At 51.7% G+C, this 21,875-nt stretch overlaps 1 protein-coding gene across 1 annotated transcript in view; it reads left to right on the forward strand.

The window, feature by feature from the left end:
- LOC144822058 (gap junction gamma-1 protein-like) overlaps nucleotides 1–20,619 on the forward strand; it is a 36,363-nt gene extending 15,744 nt beyond the window's left edge. Inside the window, exons 2-3 of the mRNA XM_078679133.1 lie at nucleotides 7,299–8,450; nucleotides 18,831–20,619. Coding sequence (XP_078535259.1) covers nucleotides 7,322–8,450; nucleotides 18,831–18,838 — 1,137 coding nt within the window. The 5' untranslated portion in view covers nucleotides 7,299–7,321 and the 3' untranslated portion in view covers nucleotides 18,839–20,619. The remainder of the gene's footprint in view (nucleotides 1–7,298; nucleotides 8,451–18,830) is intronic.
- Nucleotides 20,620–21,875: the final 1,256 nt, after the last annotated feature.

The raw sequence follows: 21,875 nt of genomic DNA on the forward strand, positions 1-21,875 counted from the left end.
TCTCGGTGCTGTGGTTGGCTCGGAAGCCGGACTGTGAAGGGTCGAGGGAATTGTTTGATTCAAGGAAGGCGGTGAGCTGACTGACGGTCTTCTCTATGACTTTGGCGGGGAACATGAGGAGCGAGATGGGGCGGTAGTTCTTAAGTTCGGTGGGGTCTGCTGTAGGTTTCTTCAGGAGGGCGCTGAGTTCGGCATGTTTCCAGCTTTCCGGGAAGGTTACGGTGTCGAAGGAGCAGTTGATGATGTCCCGGAGTTGGGGTGCGATGACTGAGTCGGCCTTGTTGAAGATGTGATGGGGCATGGGTCGGTTGGAGATCCGGAGTGGATGGAGTTCATCAAGCGGATGGTGTCTTCAGTGCTGATCGGGGTCCAGGTGCAGAGGGTGTTGGTGGGGGGCTTCGGTTCAGTGGTGGGGGAGTGGACTGGTCGCCGAAGCTGTGGTGTATGTCTGCTATCTTGCTGTGGAAGAACGAGGCTAGAGAGTCGTAGAGGTCTTGGGAGGGAGTGATGTTGTTGCCGGCGCTGGGATTGGTGAGCTCTTTGATAATGCTAAAGAGTTCCTTGCTGTTATGGGTGTTGTTGTCTAGTCGATCCTTGAATGCTGATTTCTCGGTGGTGCGGATCAGCTGGTGGTGTTTGCGGGTGGCATTCTTGAGGGCGGTCATGTTGTCTGTGCTTGGGTTTCTTCGCCAGGCTTTCTCGAGGGTGCGGCATTTCTTTTTGGAGTTTTTGAGGTCGTCGTTGTGGGTGGGGGTGTTCACCAGTTGTTTGAGTCCAAGATTGTCGAGGTTGTCCAGCAGGGTGGTGGTGGTGGTGTTGTCATTGTTATTTTCCAGGTGGAAGTTGAGGTCCCCAAGGAGAATGTAGTCCTCGGAGGGGAGGGGGGTGTGGGCTGACAAAGTCAGCTAAGTCTTCGCTGAATTGTGTGCGGGGTCCTGGGGGTCTGTATATGAGGGTGCCTCTGAGTGTGGTCTTGGGGTCGGTTTGTATTTGGAAGTGGAGGTGTTCGGTGGCTATGGGGGGTGTCGTCGGAGTTGGTCGAGATGCGGATGGTGTTTTTGTGGACGATGGCGATGCCTCCTCCTGTTTGGTTTATGCGGTCTCTTCGGATGGTCTTGTATCCGTCCGGTATGGCGATGTCGGGTGCTGATGAGGCGTTCATCCGGTTTCCGTGAGGAAGGCGACGTCCGGCGCTGAGGTGTCGAGTAGGTTCCATAGTTCAATGGCGTGTCTGTGGACCGAGCGGGTGTTGAGCAGGATGCACTTCAGGTGGTTGTTGTTGGAGTTCAGTTTGGCGTTAGTGATTGGAGCGTGGTTCCTGATGCAACAGAACTTGCAGGATTGGCAGGTGAAGGGTCCATGGTTACTTCCTGGGGAGGCTCGGTGACAGTCGATGAGACGGCCGGTGTTGAATGCAGTGAGGGTTGCGGCGTCGTAGGTTCAGCGGGCGGGAAGGTCTTTGCGGGGACCAGGGGGTCTGGCGCTGGTCGCGGACGGGCTTACCTTTGGCGCGCCTTTGGCGCGCATAGGGCGCTCCCGCTGCGCGTGAACGCTGCGTGTTTGTTATTCTGCCATAAGTGGAGAGTGGAGGGGGCGGAGCGAGGGAGGAGCAGCTGGGAGGCGGGGTGGGGAGGGGATCGGTGATGCTGGAGGGAGCGGGGGTGGGGCCGTGGGGGAGCAGCGGCGGGGATCACGACGTAAACTAAAGTAGGCACAATAATAGGGGCAAAAGCAGGCACAACAATAGCAGCAGGGGCACGGAGGAAGATGATACAAAATGAATGCAGCCTCCAAATAATCCACAATACACAACAATGGCAGCAGGGGCACGGAGGACGATGATACAAAATGAATGCAGCCTCAATACCAAATGAATGCAGCCTCAGTACTTATCTCAGGAGGGCAGCGGCAGGGATGGAGCGGGAGGAGCGACCGGCACTGGTTAGGTCGGCATCACCTTCGTCTAGGGCCTTTTGAATGTCGTCGGAGACGTTGAGTATGGCTGTTTCCGTGCTACAGCCTTTTCTAAATCCAGATTGAAAGGCGTCGAGGAGGTTAAACTCATCAATGTGTTTATTGAGTTGGTGGAGAACACATTTCTCCAATGTTTTTGCAAGGAACGGGAGGTTAGAGATAGGTCTGAGGTTGTTAAGATCATTATGGTCGGTCCCAGGTTTCTTGAGAATGGTTGTGATTTGTCCTAGTTGAAGGGAGTCTGGGACACAGCCTGAAATGAGAGGCGTTGATGATTTTTGTCCAGAAAGGGTAGATGGTGTGGTTGCGTTCTTTTATGATTGTGGAAGGAGGGGGTCCATGGTGTGGGAGGAAGGTTTTAGTTTAGAAATTATATTGAAGACCTCGTTTACTGACATTAGCTCAAAGTGGGACCAGTGCGCATTGTTTTTTAGCTGGAGGCAGGCCTGATTGTCCTTGTTAAGAACTCTTTCTGAATGGTCGAGGGTGGTTAAAGGGGGCAGGTGAAGAGGGAAGGAGGGTTAGGGTTTGTATGAAGGATTGATCCATTTTAGAGACTATATTAGTGAAGAAGGTGGCAATTTCTTCACATCGCTCATTTCTTGAGGGGGTGCAGTTAGTTTGCCTTTTACCAATGTTGAAGAGTTCTCTTGGTCTGTTTTTCACCCGATCTAGTTGGCTGCGGAAAAAGACGCCTTTTCACTGAAGATGTGTTTTTTGTATGACCGCCGAGCAGATCTAAGTTGCATTAGGTGTAAGGTCGAGGGGTTTTGTCTCCAAGACCTTTCCGTTTGTCGGAGTTGACGCAGTTCATCGTTCAGCTCCACGTTAAACCAGGGATTTGTTTCTCCTCAGTTGTTTGAGTTTGAGTGGAGCTACTTGGTCTAAAACGTCTGTCATTCTTGAGTTAAAGTGTGAGGTGAGGTCATCAGCCATCCATGATGAGGGATGGAGTTGGAGATGAGGATGGATCTTGGATTCAAGTTCGGATGAAGGGACTTCTTTGTTTCCGGTCAAGAGTTTGGGTTTGACGTCACAAATAGGTTGGTGGCTGGCAAGTGTGTCAATCCTGAACAGAATGAGGTGGTGGTCGGGCCAGTGAAATCGCTCAGAGAGACCAGTTCTTTGTTGGGAGCTGAAATTTGGGGGTGGGGTGCGGGGTCTGTCTTGGGTGGTCACGGGTGTCTGTACTCGGATTAAGGGCAGCATGAATGAGGGGGTGGGTTTGGTTGGGCATGGCTTCTGTCCCTGTAAGGGCCCTCCTGGTGAGGCTGGGACCCCCTCCCTCCCTGTAAGTGTGCTCCTGGTGGCATGTATAGCAGAGGCCCATATGGCTGAACCAGGCGCGCCTCTTTAACACCGTCCTAACCATGAATGCGACTAAACCAGGCATTCCTTTACTGCGCATTCCTCTATAGTGCAATTTTGTGGTAAAAACATGATTGGTAAAGGGCTATGCACGCTAAATACTACCACTGCCCCCACCCCGCCCTAAGATCCTATTCTCTTATTTCCCCTCCCCCCACCACCCCGCTCTGAGGCCTAAAACCTGCCCTGCCCATAACTTCCCCATGGCCTTTGCAAAAACTATCTCGCTGCCCATCACCCCTGTCCCTGTTTGGGTGAGGTGGGGGGCCCGTCCGTCTGTCCCGGTCGGGGTGAGGCTGGGGGGGGGGTGGCACGACCGTCTGTCCCTGTCGGGGTGAGGCTGGGGGGGGGGGGCACGTCCGCCTGTCCCTGTCGGGGTGAGGCTGGGGGGGGCACGTCCGCCTGTCCCTGTCGGGGTGAGGTGGGGGGCTCGACCGTCTGTCCCTGTCGGGGTGCGGCTGGGGGGGGGGGGGCACGTCCGCCTGTCCCTGTCGGGTGAGGTGGGGGCTTGACCGTCTGTCCCTGTCGGGGTGAGGCTGGGGGGGGGGCACGTCCGCCTGTCGGGGTGAGGTTGGGGGCACGACCATCTGTCCCTGTCTGGGTGAGGCTGGTGGGGAGGGGGCACGTCTGCTTGTCCAGGGCGAGGCTGGCGGGGGGGGGGGGCACGTCCACCTGACCCTGTCTGGGTGAGGCTGGGTGGCACGGCTGCCTGTCCCTGTCAGGGCACCCCTGATGAGGTGGGGGGGGGGGTACCAACATCTGTCCCTGTAAGGGTTCTCCTACTGAGCTGTTGCTTCTCCTGCAGGTGCTGTGGGTGATGCTGGCACCACCAGGATGTCCTGCTCTGTGGTATTGTCTGCTGCGGGCCTTGGCACAGACTGTTCTGCCACACACACCTCTTTGACTCGACTGGCGCTCCCTGGCCCGCTGCCCCGGCTTCTGCTGCCAGGTCACGAGCTCAGAGGACCCATGCCCCAGATCACAGGGTGGGAGAGGACAGGGGTGGGCATCCGTGGTGGTAAGAATGGGTCTTGTGTGAGGAAGACGTGAGCCGACTAGCAGGTCCTCTTCCTTGGGCGGAGGGGGGCTGTGGTTTGGGGCCTGCACGTTTTTCCAGGTACTGCTTGGAGGGGTTTGTGTGGTTCAACATTTGCGCCAAGTGGACACCTTATGGTACCACCAGTAGTAACCCCCTCGCAGCTTTCCCGCCAGAAAAGGTTGAAGCGCGTGAAACTGTCCATTGCAGTAGTATTTTATTTTTTCCCCAGAAATGTTAAACCATCTCGGAATTGTGACGCACGTGCACTGTTTACATGAAATAAGGTTGTTGCAAATTTTTCCCTGTACTGCGCTCCTTTAATGAACGACCTCGACTTTGCGCTGCAGTGCGCATGCCCGTGCCGCGCTGCGCACTTGCGTCTATCCCTGTCCGTGCTGCTTTTCCACTCCTAATAGCACCAATCTTTTCCCATTCCACCTCCATGCACACTTGCTCCTCTTACCTTGTGCACTCACTTTTGCACTCCTTTACATACTAGTCTCCGTCTCCCCCATCTATGCACACTTGTGCCTCTTACTGAATGTGCTCACCTGTGCGCTTCTTAGCACGCTGATCTCGGTTGTCGCCCCCACTAGGCACACTTGTGCCTCCTACTTCATCTCGCGTGTGTTCCTTCTACTAGTCGCACCTTCTGTGTACACTTGTGCTTGTTACTTTACACAGTTACCTGTTCACACCTGTGATTATCCTTGCCTATTCTACGCAAGCTTGCGCTATACTTGTCCTCACCACCTATACGCATACTTGCGCTTGTTACTGTATGTGCTCACCTGTGCGTGCTCTGATCACACCTGTTTTGTCCTCCCCATCTCTAGGTCCACCTGTGCTTGTTCCTTTACGTGCTGACATGCTTGCACCTCTTCCTCACCTGTGCATACCTGTCCACACCTATACTTGTCCTCACCACCCATACTTGCGCTTGTTACTTTATGTGCTCACCTGTGCGTGCTCTGATAACACTGGTCTTTGTCCTGGTCTCCTCTTCACGCCTCTTCAGTCACTTGCTCATCGGTGTGGCCCTATTCACACCTGTCTTTGTCCTCACTGCCTCTACGCACACTTGCGCCTCTTCCTTCAACTGTGTACGCCTGCTCATACCTGTCCCTGTCCTCACCTATGCACACGTGCGCTTGTTACTTAATGCACTTACCTGTGCACACCTGTCTTTGTCCGTGCCTCCTCTACGCACGCTTGCCTCTTCACCTGCTCACCTGTTTATGCCTGTTCACAGCAATCTTTGTCCTCCCCTCCTCTACGCACACTTGTGCCTCTTTCCTCACGTGTACTCACCTGTGCTCCCCTGCTCAAACCTGTCCTTGTTCTCGCCTTCAGAACGCCCTTGTGCCTCTTCCTGCGCCTGCTCACAAGTCTGTCCTCACCTCTATGCACACTTGTGCCTATTCTTCATTTCTGCGTGCCTGCTCACACCCGTCTGTCCTCACCTCCTACGCACAACTGCTGACACCTGACTGTCATCACCTCCTCTACGCACACCTGCTCACACCTGCCTGTCCTCACCTCCTCTATGCACACCTGCGCCTGCTCACACCCGTCTGTCCTCACCTCCTCTACGCACACCTGCTCACACCTGACTGTCCTCACCTCCTCTACGCACACCTGCTCACACCTGTCTGTCATCACCTCCTCTACGCACACCTGCTCAAACCTGTCTGTCCTCACCAACGCACACCTGCTCACACCTCTGTCCTCACCTCCTCTATGCACACCTGCACCTGCTCACACCTGACTGTCCTCCCCTCCTCTACGCACACCTGCTCACACCTGACTGTCCTCACCTCCTCTACGCTCACCTGCTCACACCTGACTGTCATCACCTCCTCTACGCACACCTGCTCAAACCTGACTGTCCTCACCAACGCACACCTGCTCACACCTCTGTCCTCACCTCCTCTATGCACACCTGCACCTGCTCACACCTGTCTGTCCTCACCTCCTCTATGCACACCTGCGCCTGCTCACACCTGTCTGTCCTCACCTCACCTATGCACACCTCCGCCTGCTCACACCTGTCTGTCCTAACCTCCCCTATGCACGCCTGCTCACACCTGTCTGTCCTAACCTCCCCTATGCACGCCTGCTCACAGCTGTCTGTCCTAACCTCCCCTATGCACGCCTGCTCACAGCTGTCTGTCCTCACCTCCTCTATGCACACCTGCTCACACCTGTCTGTCCTCACCTCCTCTACGCACGCCTGCTCACACTGCTGTCCTCACCTCCTCTATGCACACCTGCTCACACCTGTCTGTCCTCACCTCACCTATGCACACCTCCGCCTGCTCACACCTGTCTGTCCTCATCTCCTCTATGCACACCTGCACCTGCTCACACCTGTCTGTCCTCACCTCCTCTACACACACCTGCTCACACCTGTCTGTCCTCACCTCCTCTACACACACCTGCTCACACCTGTCTGTCCTCCCCTCCTCTACGCACACCTGCTCACACCTGTCTGTCCTCCCCTCCTCTATGCACACCTCCGCCTGCTCACACCTGTCTGTCCTCACCTCCTCTACGCACACCTGCTCACACCTGTCTGTCCTCACCTCCTCTACGCACACCTGCTCACACCTCTGTCCTCACCTCCTCTACGCACACCTGTCTGTCCTCACCTCCTCTATGCACACCTCCGCCTGCTCACACCTGTCTGTCCTCACCTCACCTATGCACACCTCCGCCTGCTCACACCTGTCTGTCCTCACCTCCTCTACGCACACCTGCTCACACCTATCTGTCCTCACCTCTACGCACACCTGCTCACACCTGTCTGTCCTTACCTCCTCTATGCACACCTGCGCCTGATCACACCTGCCTGTCCTCCCCTCCTCACACCTGCGCCTCTTCCTGCGTCTGCTCACACCTGTCTCTGTTCCTCTAGGTTGAGAACACTCCCGGTCCACCATGAGTTGGAGCTTCCTCACCCGCCTCTTGGAGGAGATCAACAATCATTCCACCTTCGTGGGCAAGGTGTGGCTGACCGTCCTGATCATCTTCCGCATCGTGCTGACTGCTGTGGGTGGAGAGTCCATCTACTATGATGAACAGAGTAAATTTGTGTGTAACACGCACCAACCTGGGTGCGAGAACGTGTGCTACGACGCCTTTGCGCCCCTCTCGCACGTGCGTTTCTGGGTCTTTCAGATCATTATGATCACCACCCCCTCCATCATGTACTTGGGCTTCGCCATGCACCGCATAGCTCGAGTGCCCGATGGCGCTGCACGCTCCAAGAAGCCCCAGCGCATGCCTGTGGTGCATCGTGGCGCAGGGCGCGACTACGAGGAGGCCGAGGATAATGGCGAGGAGGACCCCATGATCTTCGAGGAGATTGAGGTTGAGAAGGAGAAGGCGCCAGAGGAGAAAGGCAAGAAGCACGACGGGCGCCGGCGCATCAAGCAGGATGGCCTGATGAAGGTGTACGTGCTGCAGCTGCTGTTCCGCTCTGCCCTGGAGGTGGGCTTCCTCTTCGGCCAGTACATCCTGTATGGATTCGAGGTCATCCCCTCCTACGTCTGCACGCGCAGCCCTTGCCCGCACACAGTGGACTGCTTCGTCTCCCGCCCCACCGAGAAGACCATCTTCCTTATCATCATGTATGTGGTGAGCAGCCTGTGCTTGCTGCTCAACGTCTGCGAGCTCTTCCACCTGGGGGTGGGAGGCATTCGCGACTCGCTTGGGCGCCGAAAGCAGCAGTACCGCGACAACGTGCCTAGTGCCCCACCTCAATACCAGTCTGTGCTGAAGAAGGGGAAGGTGCCCAACGGGAAGCTGGTCTTCGGCGAGAATATGGGCAGCAGGCCCGGCGAGCACTTTGCCATGCAGGAGCTCCCCGCGCACAGTGAACTGCAGCGACTGCGCAAGCACCTGAAGATGGCGCAGGAGCAGCTGGACCTGGCTTTCCAGCTCAACCAGTCTGCGGACAACGCGCAGCTGACGCGCAGCAGCAGCCCGGAGTCCAACGGCATGGCGGTGGAGCAGAACCGGCTGAACTTCGCCCAGGAGAAGGAAGGCGCACCCTGTGAAAAATCTGGTGAGTATTAGGCCAGGGTAGAGTTTGCAGGACACATCAAACTGACCAAAGAACTCTGCCATGCTATGTGGAGTTCTGCAAGCGACTGAGTGCGTTACGTCGTGCTGTTCGAGCTGATTTTTAGCGCCGGGTGTTTGTCCCGCTTTGTAAAATCAGCGTGAACAGCACCACGTGCAGTGCAAGAGTGCTGCTTCTTGCTGCCGTCGAGTAGATGGCCTACTCGAGCAGCAGCGTCCTCAACAAGGTTTCTCAACGTGAGTGGTAGCGACCACCCACATTGAGAAATCTTGCGGGGAGGTGGTCTGGAGTAAGATTTACCTGCTTGCGCTGCGCAGAGTGGGTGAAAAACTTACACCCAGCAGGCCTAGTGAGGATGGGACTGGGGGATGAAGTGGGCCTGGAGGGTGGGCACAGCCTCAGTCCTAATGTTTCCTCACAAACACCGTAATCCCCTATGAGTCCTGAAGATCAGTGGTCTTCAAACTTGTTCATGCCGCTCCCCTCCAGTAGGAAAAAAATAATCATGGCTGAGCTGAGCTCCTCATGACCACACCCGTTCCCGTGGAACGCTCAGCACAGCAGGGGAATTATCCCCGCCTGTGAGCGGCACCGGAGCACCGTGCCTCATGTCGAGATCAGCTCGTCGTGAGCATGGATGAGGTTAAAAAGGAAATAAACATGATTGCCATACAAACTATTTTGGTCAGGCAGGCTTTACTAATACGTACAAGTAACCACAGTGTGACTATTAGAAGTAGAGACGAGGGCGTTTCTAGCAGTCTCTCCCCTTTGACACACGCCCAGCTAGGATGTAAATGACAAAAAATGTTCGTGGTGGCCCATTACAGAACGGCTTGCAACCGCTCGTGTTTCCGCTTGAAAGAAAGCACTGTTGTCGGCATAATGCTTCTTTTGACCAGAGCTCCCCCACCCCCGTGATCACTTGAGGCCTGCCCTCCAGTTTGAAGACTCCTGCTCTAGATGCATGCTGTTGCTATCCACTGCTAGTTTACAATATTTTAAATGAAGCGCCCATGAGAAGTCTCGCTGGAACCTCCCGGGATCCCAGAATTTATTTGGATTGAACACGTTTTTGCATTGTTTTTGTGTTGGAACACCACTTGTGTTAAGTAGTCGGAAGCTTTGAATATGAGTTTTGCCCTAAACTGAGTAGTCGAGTGTCCTCCATAAAGTGAATGGTAGACAGTCTGTGACCCCATCACAAAATATTTTTGTGTAGCTTGCTCCGCCTTTCTGTTTGTGCCTTTGGACATGAGCAAATGTTTTTTTGGGGGGTGGGGGCGGTGCTCAAAACTGCAGCTAAAAGCCAATGGGGTTTCTCTGCGCCTGTCTTTCGTTGTGATGTGTGAGCAGTCTTCTGTGAACTACTCACTGATCGTACAAGTCTAAAGCACCTTGGAGACCTCAAGGAGCTACAATGAGAGAGACATTGAAGCTGCAGGGTCCCAGTTCCACAACAGTTCTGTCCAGGCCTTCCGAGGTGCAATCCAGAGCTTCATTTGGCCCCGTGCGGGTCCATAAGCCAGGCTCAACAAAGGTCCATGCTTGGCTCCCACCAGACGGCATGCTCTGGGTGGCACCGGGTTCAACACAAGTCCCATGTGGCCTATTGGCTAGGGCGGTCGACCTCCGAGCTGGGGAACCAGGTTCGAGTCTCGACGGGGACACTCCACATTCTGTGATTCTGGGCAAGTCACGTGCACACCACAAAATGAACGTGTCCGTCAGTAATGCAGCTGGTGCTCATGTAAAGTGCTCTGATACCTTTGGGTCTAGTTGCACTCCAATAATAATGTTTAATACCCTAAAGGCTGGCACACTCTGGGTGGTGCTATGGTCAACAAAGGTCCATGTTTGGCTGATTAGACTGGCATGCTCATCCTGTTGTGACAGCAGGCTCAAAAGTCCAGTCTTGGCACCTGTAAGAGTGATCCTCTGACAACAGGCTCAACGCAAGTCCATGCTTAAAACCCGTCACACTGGCACGCAGTTGATGGTGCTGGGCCAACAAATGTCCATGCGTACAGCTCCTTAAGATTGGCGCACCCTTCACTTGTGAGGCTCAACAAAGCCATGCTAAGCACAAGTAAGACTGGCAATGCCACCTATGATACCCCATCCTTGTGGTGAGTCTCAGCTTCCTGTTGGTGCCTTTGTGGCAGTGCCCGCACCCCCAGTCCAGGAGCAGGTGACACCTACAGCTTCAGGAACTGTTCCGCTTGGAGCAGCAGCATCGACAGCCGGAGCTGCTCCTTGATTGGCCAAAGAACCTCCTACTGCAGTTCCACCACCGTTCGCCCCAAGCAAATGAAGGGAGAACCTCCCCTTGCAAATGTATTTTCCTGTAAGTTGCTTTCCTTGCCCCCCCCCCCCCCCCCCTCTCCACGGAAGCTCTAGTTGTAACCCCTGGTGATGCACTGAGCCGCACACTGACTGAGCTTAGTATTGTCAGTTTGTGACCCATCTGTATGCCCGCCCCCTTCTCCAAGGCTCGTTTGCAGTGAGGGTTGCTTCATCCTGTGAAGTAAACCTAACCTGCTGGCCTTGTCTCCACGCCCAGACTTCAGAGCTCGAATATACAGGGTGCGTGAGGATCTACGCGTCAGAGCGCCCCCCGCACCACGTACCACGTCACCATCTTTTGGTTACATTTGGCTCCATAGCTCAGGGTGAAGGCCACCACCTAAGGCAGCGGGGGCTGCAAGTGACCCCGGGGGTGCTGGCTCTGGTCAGAAGAAGCATTATGCTGATAACAGTGCTTTGTTTTAAGGGAGCTGCAGGAAGCCGCTCTGTCATGGGCACGCACCAGCATCTTTTGTCCTTTATATCCTGGCTGGGAGAAGGTGTCAAAAGGGGAGGGACCCCAAATATTCTTTAAACCCCCTCCCCCCCCCTCTAATAATCACACTGTGGGTACTAGTGCACCTTAGTAAGGCCTGCCTGACCAGGATACTATGTTTGGCAATCCTGTATTTCACTGCATTTTTAAACAGTAATAGAAGTTAACTGCAATGTTTTTTAAATAAGTCTAAACATATTTAAACATTCCTAGTTTGAAAGAATAATTGTGGAAAATGTGAGCACCTCCTTACCTAATATATATGTATATATGTTTGAGGCATATGAGCTGCAGATCACACACTATGCGTAGATCGCCATCTAGTGTTGGACCAGAATGTTTGCACTTGTTTTTGTCTTGGAGAAGTTTTTGGAATTCAAGAGATAGGTGACTCCTCCTTTGAATGATAGCGCGCATGGGCATCGGCTCCATCTTCATGGTTTTTTCCGCCATCAGACTCGGATATGTTTATTGCACTCCAGTGCTGTGCCGTTACAATTTTTGGCACACAATCCTCCCCCCTTTCAAAAAGTGTCCTCTATATGTGTTGAAGTTTCCCCACACCGATCTGCATGAGGTGTGTAACCTCTGCCTTTCACCGGAACACGAGGCCAGAGACTGCAACTTGTGCCTCTTTCCGCTCCAAGAAGACCATTCTGGATCTTCGAGCTCGCAGCACAGTGGCTCACTCATCGACATCCATTCCCAACGACATCTTCCAAGAGGGCGTCAACGTACCAGAACAAGAGTGGGTCGAAGAACACAGCGCCTCCGAGGACTCCGACATCGAAGACCTCACTCCAGCGCAGCGGGTCTTAAGTAGAGACGTCGACGCCCTCCATACACCATCCAAAAGGCTTCGGTCACACCTTCACCTTCAGGCCCAGGTGCACACAGAGACTGCTTCCCATGCCCCGCCCTCGGGCTCGGCGAAGAAGCCTATTAAGCCTTCAGGCCGCCACTCAGGCTTGAGTCAGCCTGTCGTCTGTACCGAAACTCATTCAGTGGCACCGAAAAAGAAAATACCCTCCTCCTCCGCGCCGAACACTGCCTCCATATCGAAGCACTCTGCACCGAAACCACCAACCACCGACCCTACGACTCTGAAGAAACACTGAGCCAAGCAAAAAGCCGCTCCCTAAAAGTTCGGAACCGAAAACTTCGGATCCCAAGAAAACACTGGTTCCACATACAGAGACTAAAACCTCACGGGGCCAGGCCAAAAGACAAAACCGTTCCAGAGTCAGTGCAGCGTAAGGCGGCCAAACCTAAAAAGTCGGCGCTGAAAGACCAGCCTCCATCAGAAGAGCTTTTTCTGCCAGATCCTAAACAAAAGACTCTTCTAAAAGACCCTAAAACTGGCCAGCTCATCCTAAGCTCAGAGACCATTGGATACGCCTGCACCGGCTTCACCACCAGAGGGACGATGATGATGATGATGATGATAGTTCTGACAACAAAGGGGAGGGTTCAGGTGAACAGCCACTTGGGGACCTTAGTCCACCTTCTAACCCTGACCCCTGGGACGATTACAACACTCCAGATGTCCCTAATGTTCCACAGGAGGATGTATACCCCTCTAGACCTTCCCCATCAGAGGACATATCCGGGTTTAATCAGCTGCTTTACAGAGCTGCACAATACCATGAAGTTAACTTGCATACAGACCCAGTGGAAAAGGATTTTCTAATGGACACTTTTTGACACGTCACAAAGGACCACCTCTATCTTGCCTATGCTAAAAGGAGTCATCACGTATGCACCCGAAGCTTGTAAAGATCCTGTCAGGGCTAGAGTTATCAACCCCAGGATCGAGGGAAAAAAAAAAAAAACAAAGCTGCCCCTGCCGACCCAGCTTATATTAAAGGCCCCGTACCCTTAGATTCACTAGTAGTGTCCAACGCCAGGAAAAGGGCCAATTCTCAGACTCTCCACCCCCTGATAAAGAGTCCAAACTCGTGGACGCCTCTGACAAAGAACAGCATCCCAAGCAGCTAACATACGGCGTATTGCCAACACTCCAGCTCCGTTAGCCAGGTACAATAGGGCCCATTACGATGAGTTGGAGACCTTATTACAGCACCTTTCAGACAAATATAAAAACAGGGCCAATGACCTTATATAAGAGGGAAAAATCACTAACCGCTCCATTCGATGTCTCCTGGACACAGTAGACACCGCTTCAAGAGCAGTCAACACAAGTGTCCTTCCGCGTAGACCTGCTTGGCTACGCATTTCTGGTTTTAAACCAGAAGTACAAACTTCTATTTTAAACCAACCATTCGATCAGGAACACTTACTTGGGCCTAATGTGGATTCATCACTAGAAAAAATGAAAGGGCACAGGCACAGCCAAATCCATGGGTGCATTAAAATCGAAATGCTCCCAGATGTTCCTGTCATCGCTCCTTCTACAAAGGCACCTCCAGAGGCTACTCCTCTGACAACCACTCTACCTCTTACAAGGCTCCCACCCACTCTACATTCACCAGAGGTTACCAGAGAGGTGGTTACAGAAGCAACAACAGCAAATGTAGAGGTAAGACGAATAATACCAGAGCTGCCGCCACCCCTACCCAATGACTTCCCTCCGCTCCCCCCGACCATTCTACTCCAGTCGGGGGAAGAATACAGCATTTCCTTCCTGTCTGGAACAACGTCACCAAAGACAGGTGGGTAAGACAAATCGTTCAGTCAGGTTACTGTCTAGAACTTACCTCTACCCCCCCACCATACCACCCAGACAGCGTCCGATGCCGTTAGAACATCTATTGCTACTCACGCAGGAAGTCATCTCCCTACTACAGTAAGGTGCATAGGACCTGTTCCCTTGCAGCATCAAAACACAGGAGTTTACTTTCCGTATTTTCTCATTCCAAAAAAGTACGTCCCTCTGACCTATTCTAGACCTGAGACCCCTAAACCTGTACATACACTCAGACCATTTCCACATGGTCACTCTTCAACAGGTTCTTCCTGTCCTTTCACAAGGTGACTTCCTTACCCATCTAGATCTCAAGGAGGCCGACTTTCATATTCCCATTCAGGCATCTCACAGGAGATACCTCAGGTTTGTAGTGGACGGTCAACACTACCAATGCAAAGTACTCCCATTCAGAGTCACCACTGCACCCCGGGTATTCACCAAGTGCCTGGCGGTAGTTGCATCTCAGAAGACAACACATTCATATCTTCCCATATCTGGACGACTGGCTAATAAAAGCCAGCTCACACAGTCATTGTGTGCATCACACTAACACCACTATTCAACTACTCACCAATTTAGGGTTCACAGTAATTCGCACAAAGTCTCATCTACAGCCGTTCCAAATACAACATTACCTAGGTGCCACAATAGACACCTCGAAAGCACTAGCTTATCCCAGTCGGGCCAGGATAGCAAGCATGCAAACCCTCATAACCAAATTTCGGCCTCAACACTCCCTTCCAGCTCGAGTGTTCATGTAGGTCAGCTAACAGATCTGGTGTTGGTAGACGCTCGCACTCATCGCTCTCTGCAGTGGTGGAACACCCAAAACCTTTCCAAAAGTCGACTGTTCATAGAGCCAGCTCCACGGAAAGTCATGACCGCGTACGCATCGCTCTCCGGCTGGGGAGCTCTTCTATCACACCATGCAGGGCACGTGGACTCCTCAACAATACCTCCACATCCACCATCTGGAGTCATTAGCCATATTCCTAGCCCTAGAAGCATTCCAAAAACAAATATCAAGCAAAGCCGTCCTAGTCCGAACAGACATGACAGCAATGTACTATAAACAGAAGCAAGGTGGGACACACTCCCTACAACTCTCCCAACTAGCACAAAATATATGGAGTTGGGCTACTACCCAGAACATTTTTCTCCTAGCCCAACATGTTCCAGGAGTCCAGAACAATATAGCAGATCTGTTAAGTCGTCAAACGCAACAGATTCACGAGTGGGAACTTCATCCACAAGTTCTTCAACCGTTTTTCCACATGTGGGGACAACCAGACATAGACCTCTTCGCCACACATGAAAATCCCAAATGCCCAAGCTTCGCTGTCAGATATCCACACCCATTGTCCAAAGGCAATGCGATATGGATGAATTGGTCAGGCAGATTTGCGTACGCTCTCCCTCTCATTCCACTGGTGGTGCGCAAACTGCAGCAACACTCACTGACACTTATCCTAGTTGCTCCAACATGGGCCAGACAACCGTGGTCCACAATACTGCTAGAACTATCAGTACTCCCACACCAAAAACTACAACGCTCCCCACGCCTCTTAACCCAGAACCCTGGAGAGGTCAGAAACCCGGACACAGCACAGCTCAACCTAGCGATCTGGCTCCTGAAGTCTGGTTACCTCAACCTTCCCCCTGATTGTATGAACTTTATCAAAGAAGCTAGACGTCCCACCATTAGAGTCTGCTACGCAGCCAAGTGGAAAAGATATATTCTATGCTGTAACATCATCAATCCATTAGATGTGTATTCAACACACCATATGTTATCGATTACATCTTCAAAGTCGAGCCTAGCATACACATCTATTAGTTTGCACCTCGCTTCCATTGCAGCCTACTTACAAAATAGCCAACATTTATCGCTATTCAGAGTACCTGCGAACAAAGCATTTATGGAAGGTCTCAAAAGAATAATTCCTCCCAGGGCACCACCCTCATCTGTATGCAATTTGAATATTGTTCTCACAAGACTAATGGGCCCTCCATTCGAACCTCTGCATAAACGTGAGTTACAATTTCTTACATGGAAAGACGCTTTCCTTGTGGCCAGTGCTTCCCTTCGATGAGTTGGTGAGATACAAGTACTCACTATTCAAGAATCTTTTTTACAACCCCATCGTAACAAAGTGGTCCTTAAAACCAATCCAAAATTCCTTCCTAAGGTTATTTCTCCCTTTCACCTCAATCAGTTTGTGGAGTTGCCAGTTGTCTTCTCGCAACCGCAAACAGTCGCAGAAAGAGCTCTACATACTCTTAACATAAAAAGAGCACTCCTTTATTACATTGACAGAACAAAACCTTTTTGTAAAACAAAACCACTTTTTGTGTCTCTCACACCACATGAAGGCAGCCCCATATCAGAATCTGGAATTGCAAGGTGGATTGTCAAATGCATAGAGATTTGCTATCACAAAGCAAAACGCACATTATCTGTACCTCCTGAAGCCCACTCAACCTGCAAAATAGGGGCTTCAATGGCATTTGTAGGGCACATTCCCTTAGATGACGTCTGCAGAGCAGACACATGGTCTTCACCGCACACATTCACAAAACACTATTGTGTAGATGTGCAGACAAAACAGCAAGCTAATGTAGGCCAAGCTGTACTAAAGACACTATTTCAATCTACTGCAACAGATAGGGGTGGTCACGCTACGGATGGGTACTGCTATACAATCTCTGTATAGTGTGTGATCTGCAGCTCATATGCCTCGAACGGAAAATGATACTTACCAGTATGCATCTGTTCTCTGCATGCAGCGCTGCAGATTCACACACGCCCACCCGCCTCCCTGGCTGCCTTTATCTGTTCCAGTATTATCTTATTTAGATACAGCATACATGGGCATCTTTTTTTTTGTTTCTTACAAAACGCCATTATTTCTCTGCTGGTAAAAACAATCTGAAGATGGAGCCGATGCCCATGCGCACTGTCATCCAAAGGAGGAGTCTCCTATCTCGTGACTTCCAACGACTTCTCCTAGACAAAAACAAGCGCAAACATCCGGGCACAACACCAGATCGAGATCTATGCATAGTGTGTGAATCTGCAGCTTTACATGCCAAGAACAGATGCATACTGGCAAGTAGCATTTTCCTTTTTTTCATGGGTCGGGGGAGGGGGCAACATTAAAAAGTTTGAAGCCCACTGGTCTGAAGAGAGCTTGACTCCTGTCCTGTTTTCACCTGAGACTAGTGGTCATACGCCAGGTGCACATTCAGTCAGAATGACCCAACAAAGCACAGAGGTGCAGTGCAACACCGAGGCCCTGGGTGCACACCTGTGACCGCCACTTATTGTCTGGAGGAAGGAGAGATGCTGCTGGAGGCCGAGCAGGGTTCCAATATCTCCCGAGCAGGGTTTCAATATCTCCCGAGCAGGTCCCAACGCAGACTCACCGTGTGCCCCTGTGTCTCTGTTCAGTGCTCATGCGGCTATAACTGTTCGCGGGTTAGTTTTTATTAACTACAAATCCGCACCTAACCTCCAACAGCTAAGATGTAAAGCAACATACAGCAATGCAGAGCAAATTTGTACTGCCCCTTCATAACAAGCATTTGGCAAAACCAGTGAACCGGTTTATAATTGAAGATGCCTCTTCAGTTATTGGCGAGGTTAGATAAATACATCATTTAATAATGCATTATTTAGAAAACCATCATGAGCAGCACCCTCACTCCTCTTTCAGACAAACTCACCAGCTCTGGTGGTTCTGGCACACCCACAGCCGGGACATCCTCAGACAGCAGCTAGAAGTGTGAAAAGAAAACACAACACACCGCATAATAGAAATAACGTATACATAAATCCATTCATACATGCACTTGGAGTCCTTCCTTCACCTATGCATAGATTCATCCTCCCACTGACCCATCCATGCATTTACGCACTCAACCTGGGTGCAATTATACACCAAACCCAAACAGCAAGCACATAAAGATGAATCAAAAATGCAAGTAAAAAAATGTCCCTGTGTAAACATTGCTGTCATATGCTTGCAAAAAATGAAATGTTGCCGTTGGCGGCCATCTTGAAATGGTACTTGGTACAATGTAAGTGTGTAGTGTAACCATCTACCCATAAAGGCCTTATTGGTTTTAATGTGTGCTTTTCACAGTCGGCCTGCTGTCTTTGGCTTCTGACATCACCCATCGGGCCAGTAACCTTTATCGTTGGCTTGCCACGAAAACCACCTTTGGCCCACTGCGCATATCTGTCAATAAAATTAGAAATCGGTGCAAAATGACATCTGACAAAACACTAAACGACCCCTCCTGAGGGCCTGGTGAGGATTATCACGGGGCGATAACACTTGTTTTTTTTAAATCAGACTTGGGTGTCCAGCACCAACACCGTTGCCAACCGCAGTGCTTTGTTAAGCCCACGTAACAAAAGACTTGTCTGCTGCCTTTGACACAGAGGACGATCTGCCCTGGCGTAGGGGCCTTTTGACTTGAATGTAGGCTGTTCATGATGTCTGGTTGCTAAGTTTAAAAATTATGAAATAATGAAGTAATACGATTACAAAGTGTTGCCTTATGCTGCATAATTGCCTTTTCTTCCTGCAAGGGGGGGTAAGGGGGGGGGGGGAGGTGGTTTCATTCAAACCTTGGTTTCTCCTAGGAGACCCAATCCTTGTGCTCATTCCATCAAGGGCCTCTGCTGGGACGGTTAAGAGGACTCTTGGTGCTATCCAATGCATGGCTTCTTCCAAGACAGGCTGCAGGGTGGGATCTTTTTTTCAACAATATATTTAAACTTGATTTTTTTTTTTTCTCCCCTCAGGTTTCTGACCCGGCCCATAGCGGCAAAGACAACTCATCTGACTGGAAGATTCCTTACGTTTCATTCCTGAACCAGCTGGAATATTTATCGTGGCGAGAACCACTGGAAAGCGCCGACTAGGGACCGCCTTCTGCAGAGGGCAGCGCAGAGACACTCTGTAGCATTTGGATATTTTTTTTTTATATTTAGAAGTAATTTTGTAATAGTTTGTATTTTTATCTTTTTTAATTTTGTGATACCGAGGTAGTGAAAGCAGAGATTCCATTGGAATGTTCAGGACTCTCTTGCTGAATAAGGGACCAAGTGATGCTACTTAAAAAGGGATTTTTAAAAATGTTATTTTGTCGCTATGAACTGTGACGAGAGTAGTGCTTAGAGCGCCCCCTGGGGGGCGGGGAGGGTCTGGCTGTTTTCTAGCAGGCCTGATTACATGATGGTACAATTGTTCACTGCCTTAAACGTGCTTGGGGGTGCGGGGCGCCGTGCACAAAATAGTTTACAGTCCGGAGAAAACACTAGTGCGAAGTACAGATCCGTCAAGGATGAAAGTGTGAACTTGCCCTTCCAAGGGTGGGCGCCTTCAGGCGCTGTTGACTGACCACGGCCTCTACTGGCCTTAGACTGAAATTACCCCTCGCGGAGGGGCCACTTAAGGTCCTATAGAATGAAATGCCTCCCCACTGCTGGGGCAAAACAGGGGCCATGAACTGCTAACCCCTGCACTTGGGAACCCAGCAAGGGTGAAAAAATGAATGATACCCCTCTCTTCCCAACCCCCTCCTCCCTCCCCCCATCACATTTCACTCCCATCAGACCCTTCAGGGCCCAAACACTGAACATTCCACATGTCACCCTTCTGTGATCCCATAGTCCCTTGCGACGAGCCATGGATGATCATCCCTCCTCCCCCACACACACCCCGCCTCCCCACACACACACCTCCCAATACTGCCCTTTGAGGGGCCATGGACCTCAGGCCCCACTTCTACTTCCATCATTCCCTCCTTGGAACTCTTATCCCCCCCCCCCCCCTTTTCACTGCATCATCCAGTTACCCGTTGCAATGTCCCATTCAGTGGACCCAATGTAGCGGCGGCGGAGCTCAGCTTACAGAAGACTCCGCCACCTCCCGCCCAAACTAGACATTCCCACTTTGATGGTTCCCTTCCTGAGCTTTCAGGACCAATCCAGGGGTTTGTAGTGTGCATGGGCCCCCTTGATGACCGGCAACACACATACTGGTGCAGAGGTCCCATCCTCACACGAAAGCCTCTCTTGGGGCGTGGTTGGGCACCCTACCTTTGAGCAGACCAAAACTTAGACATTCCTCAGGCATCCTGAACTGTTTCAAGCGTTGCATTTTTTTTTCTTCTAAATGCAGTTTAAGCCAAAGCGCCCCGGGCCGGTGACTGCAATAGTACTTTTGAGGGAGCTGGGATTGGCTGCCTTGCTGCTGTTCTGTTTAGGGGGGTAGTGGCCTGGAGATTGTGCATTTTTTCCCCATGATCCTCCCTCTTGCATTATCAGACTAACGCAAGGAGGCTTTGCCTCTGGAGAACCCGGGCCTGGTCTGTGAGGTTTTAGAGCGCGCCGCACTCGGACGACTGTGTCATGTGTGCCGACTGAAGGCTCTTACCCAGGGGTCCATCCGGGCAGCACTTTGACGATTCGAAGGCCTGGATCAAGACTTATTGAGGGGTGCTTAGAGCTGATAGATGCCCCCTTTCACCCAATGAAGAGTCCTGGAGCTGCGCTCTGATAGGTCTCTTGTACCAAATAAAGGGTCCTGGTGCTGCTCTCCGATAGGTCGGCCCCATGTACCCAATAAAGGGTCCTAGAGATGCATTTTGATGGGTCTCCTCTTGCACCCAATAAAGGGTCATGGAGCTGCGCTCTGATAGGTCTTTCCTTGCACCCAATGAACTGTCCTGGAGTTGCGCTCCGATAGGTCGACCCTTACACCCAATGAGGAGTCCTTTAACTTCATTCCTAGTTTGCAAGCGGGGGTGGGGGTGTTCTGAACCGGCTCACTCCTTACCTCTGTAACTGATGTGAGTTCAGTTACCTATTCTTTATGCATTTTCATCTCTACGCTCCAGCAACTTGATGTACCCCCAGGGCGAAGACACCCCTGAAGCAGCAAAGGTACTTCTGACTGTATGCTGCAAACCGTATAGTACAGGTCACACAGCAGTGGGGGAAGGGGGGGGTTCTCTGCTTCCCCTGCCCCCGGCCCCCCAACTCTGACTGCATGCTGCAAACCGCACAATACAGGTCATTCAACAGGGGTGCGGGACCTGCCCCCCCACACGAGTCTCAGGGATTATGCCAGCCGGGGAGTGTGGGTTTGGAGGGTATGATGGACCACAATATGGGGCGGTTAGAATTACACCAGCAAAGGGGGGGGGCAGGATCACCTCAAAACCCTCGTGCCTTAACCTGCATTAAGAAGCCAAACAATAATATGTTGTTCTATCCATGCTGGAAAAGCTTGAAGTTTTGTGATCATCTCAACTGTTTGTACACTTTTCTACCTGTTTTGTAATCCAAATATTTTGTATGGATTTTTTTTATATTATCAGTAAAAACTGGTTCGTTTTGTAAAAATGCATTGCCTTGTGGTTCTTGGGCCTTGGGTTGGATTCCGAGAGTCTTGTGGGCGGTGGGATGTGATTGATGTCTCCAACACTTGGGCACAAGGTTTGTGCTGTTGAATGATGAATTGTCCTCGAAGTAGGGTTAAGCGTGTAACGGAGCCCATGCCGATGTGCCATCGTGCATGTCTCCTCCACCACGCTCTGCCCTCCCCTGGCTCCAGCCACCTTGCAGCTATGCCTGGGACTTCCTTGCTTTGCTACGTATTCTTCACTGGGGAAAGGAGCCTGCTGGAGAAAGCATGCAGTCAGATTCAGAACGATTCATCGGTGGCCGCGAAGTCCTTTCGAGAACTCTCCTCCCCCCCCCCCCCCCCCCCCCCCCCCCCCCAAAAATTAATAAAGCACGTCAGGGGCGATCATAATTTCAGGAAAGCGAAAGAGGCCGGTT

Source organism: Lissotriton helveticus, chromosome 3_1 (assembly GCF_964261635.1).
Source record: "Lissotriton helveticus chromosome 3_1, aLisHel1.1, whole genome shotgun sequence".
In the NCBI taxonomy this organism is placed as follows: domain Eukaryota; kingdom Metazoa; phylum Chordata; class Amphibia; order Caudata; family Salamandridae; genus Lissotriton; species Lissotriton helveticus.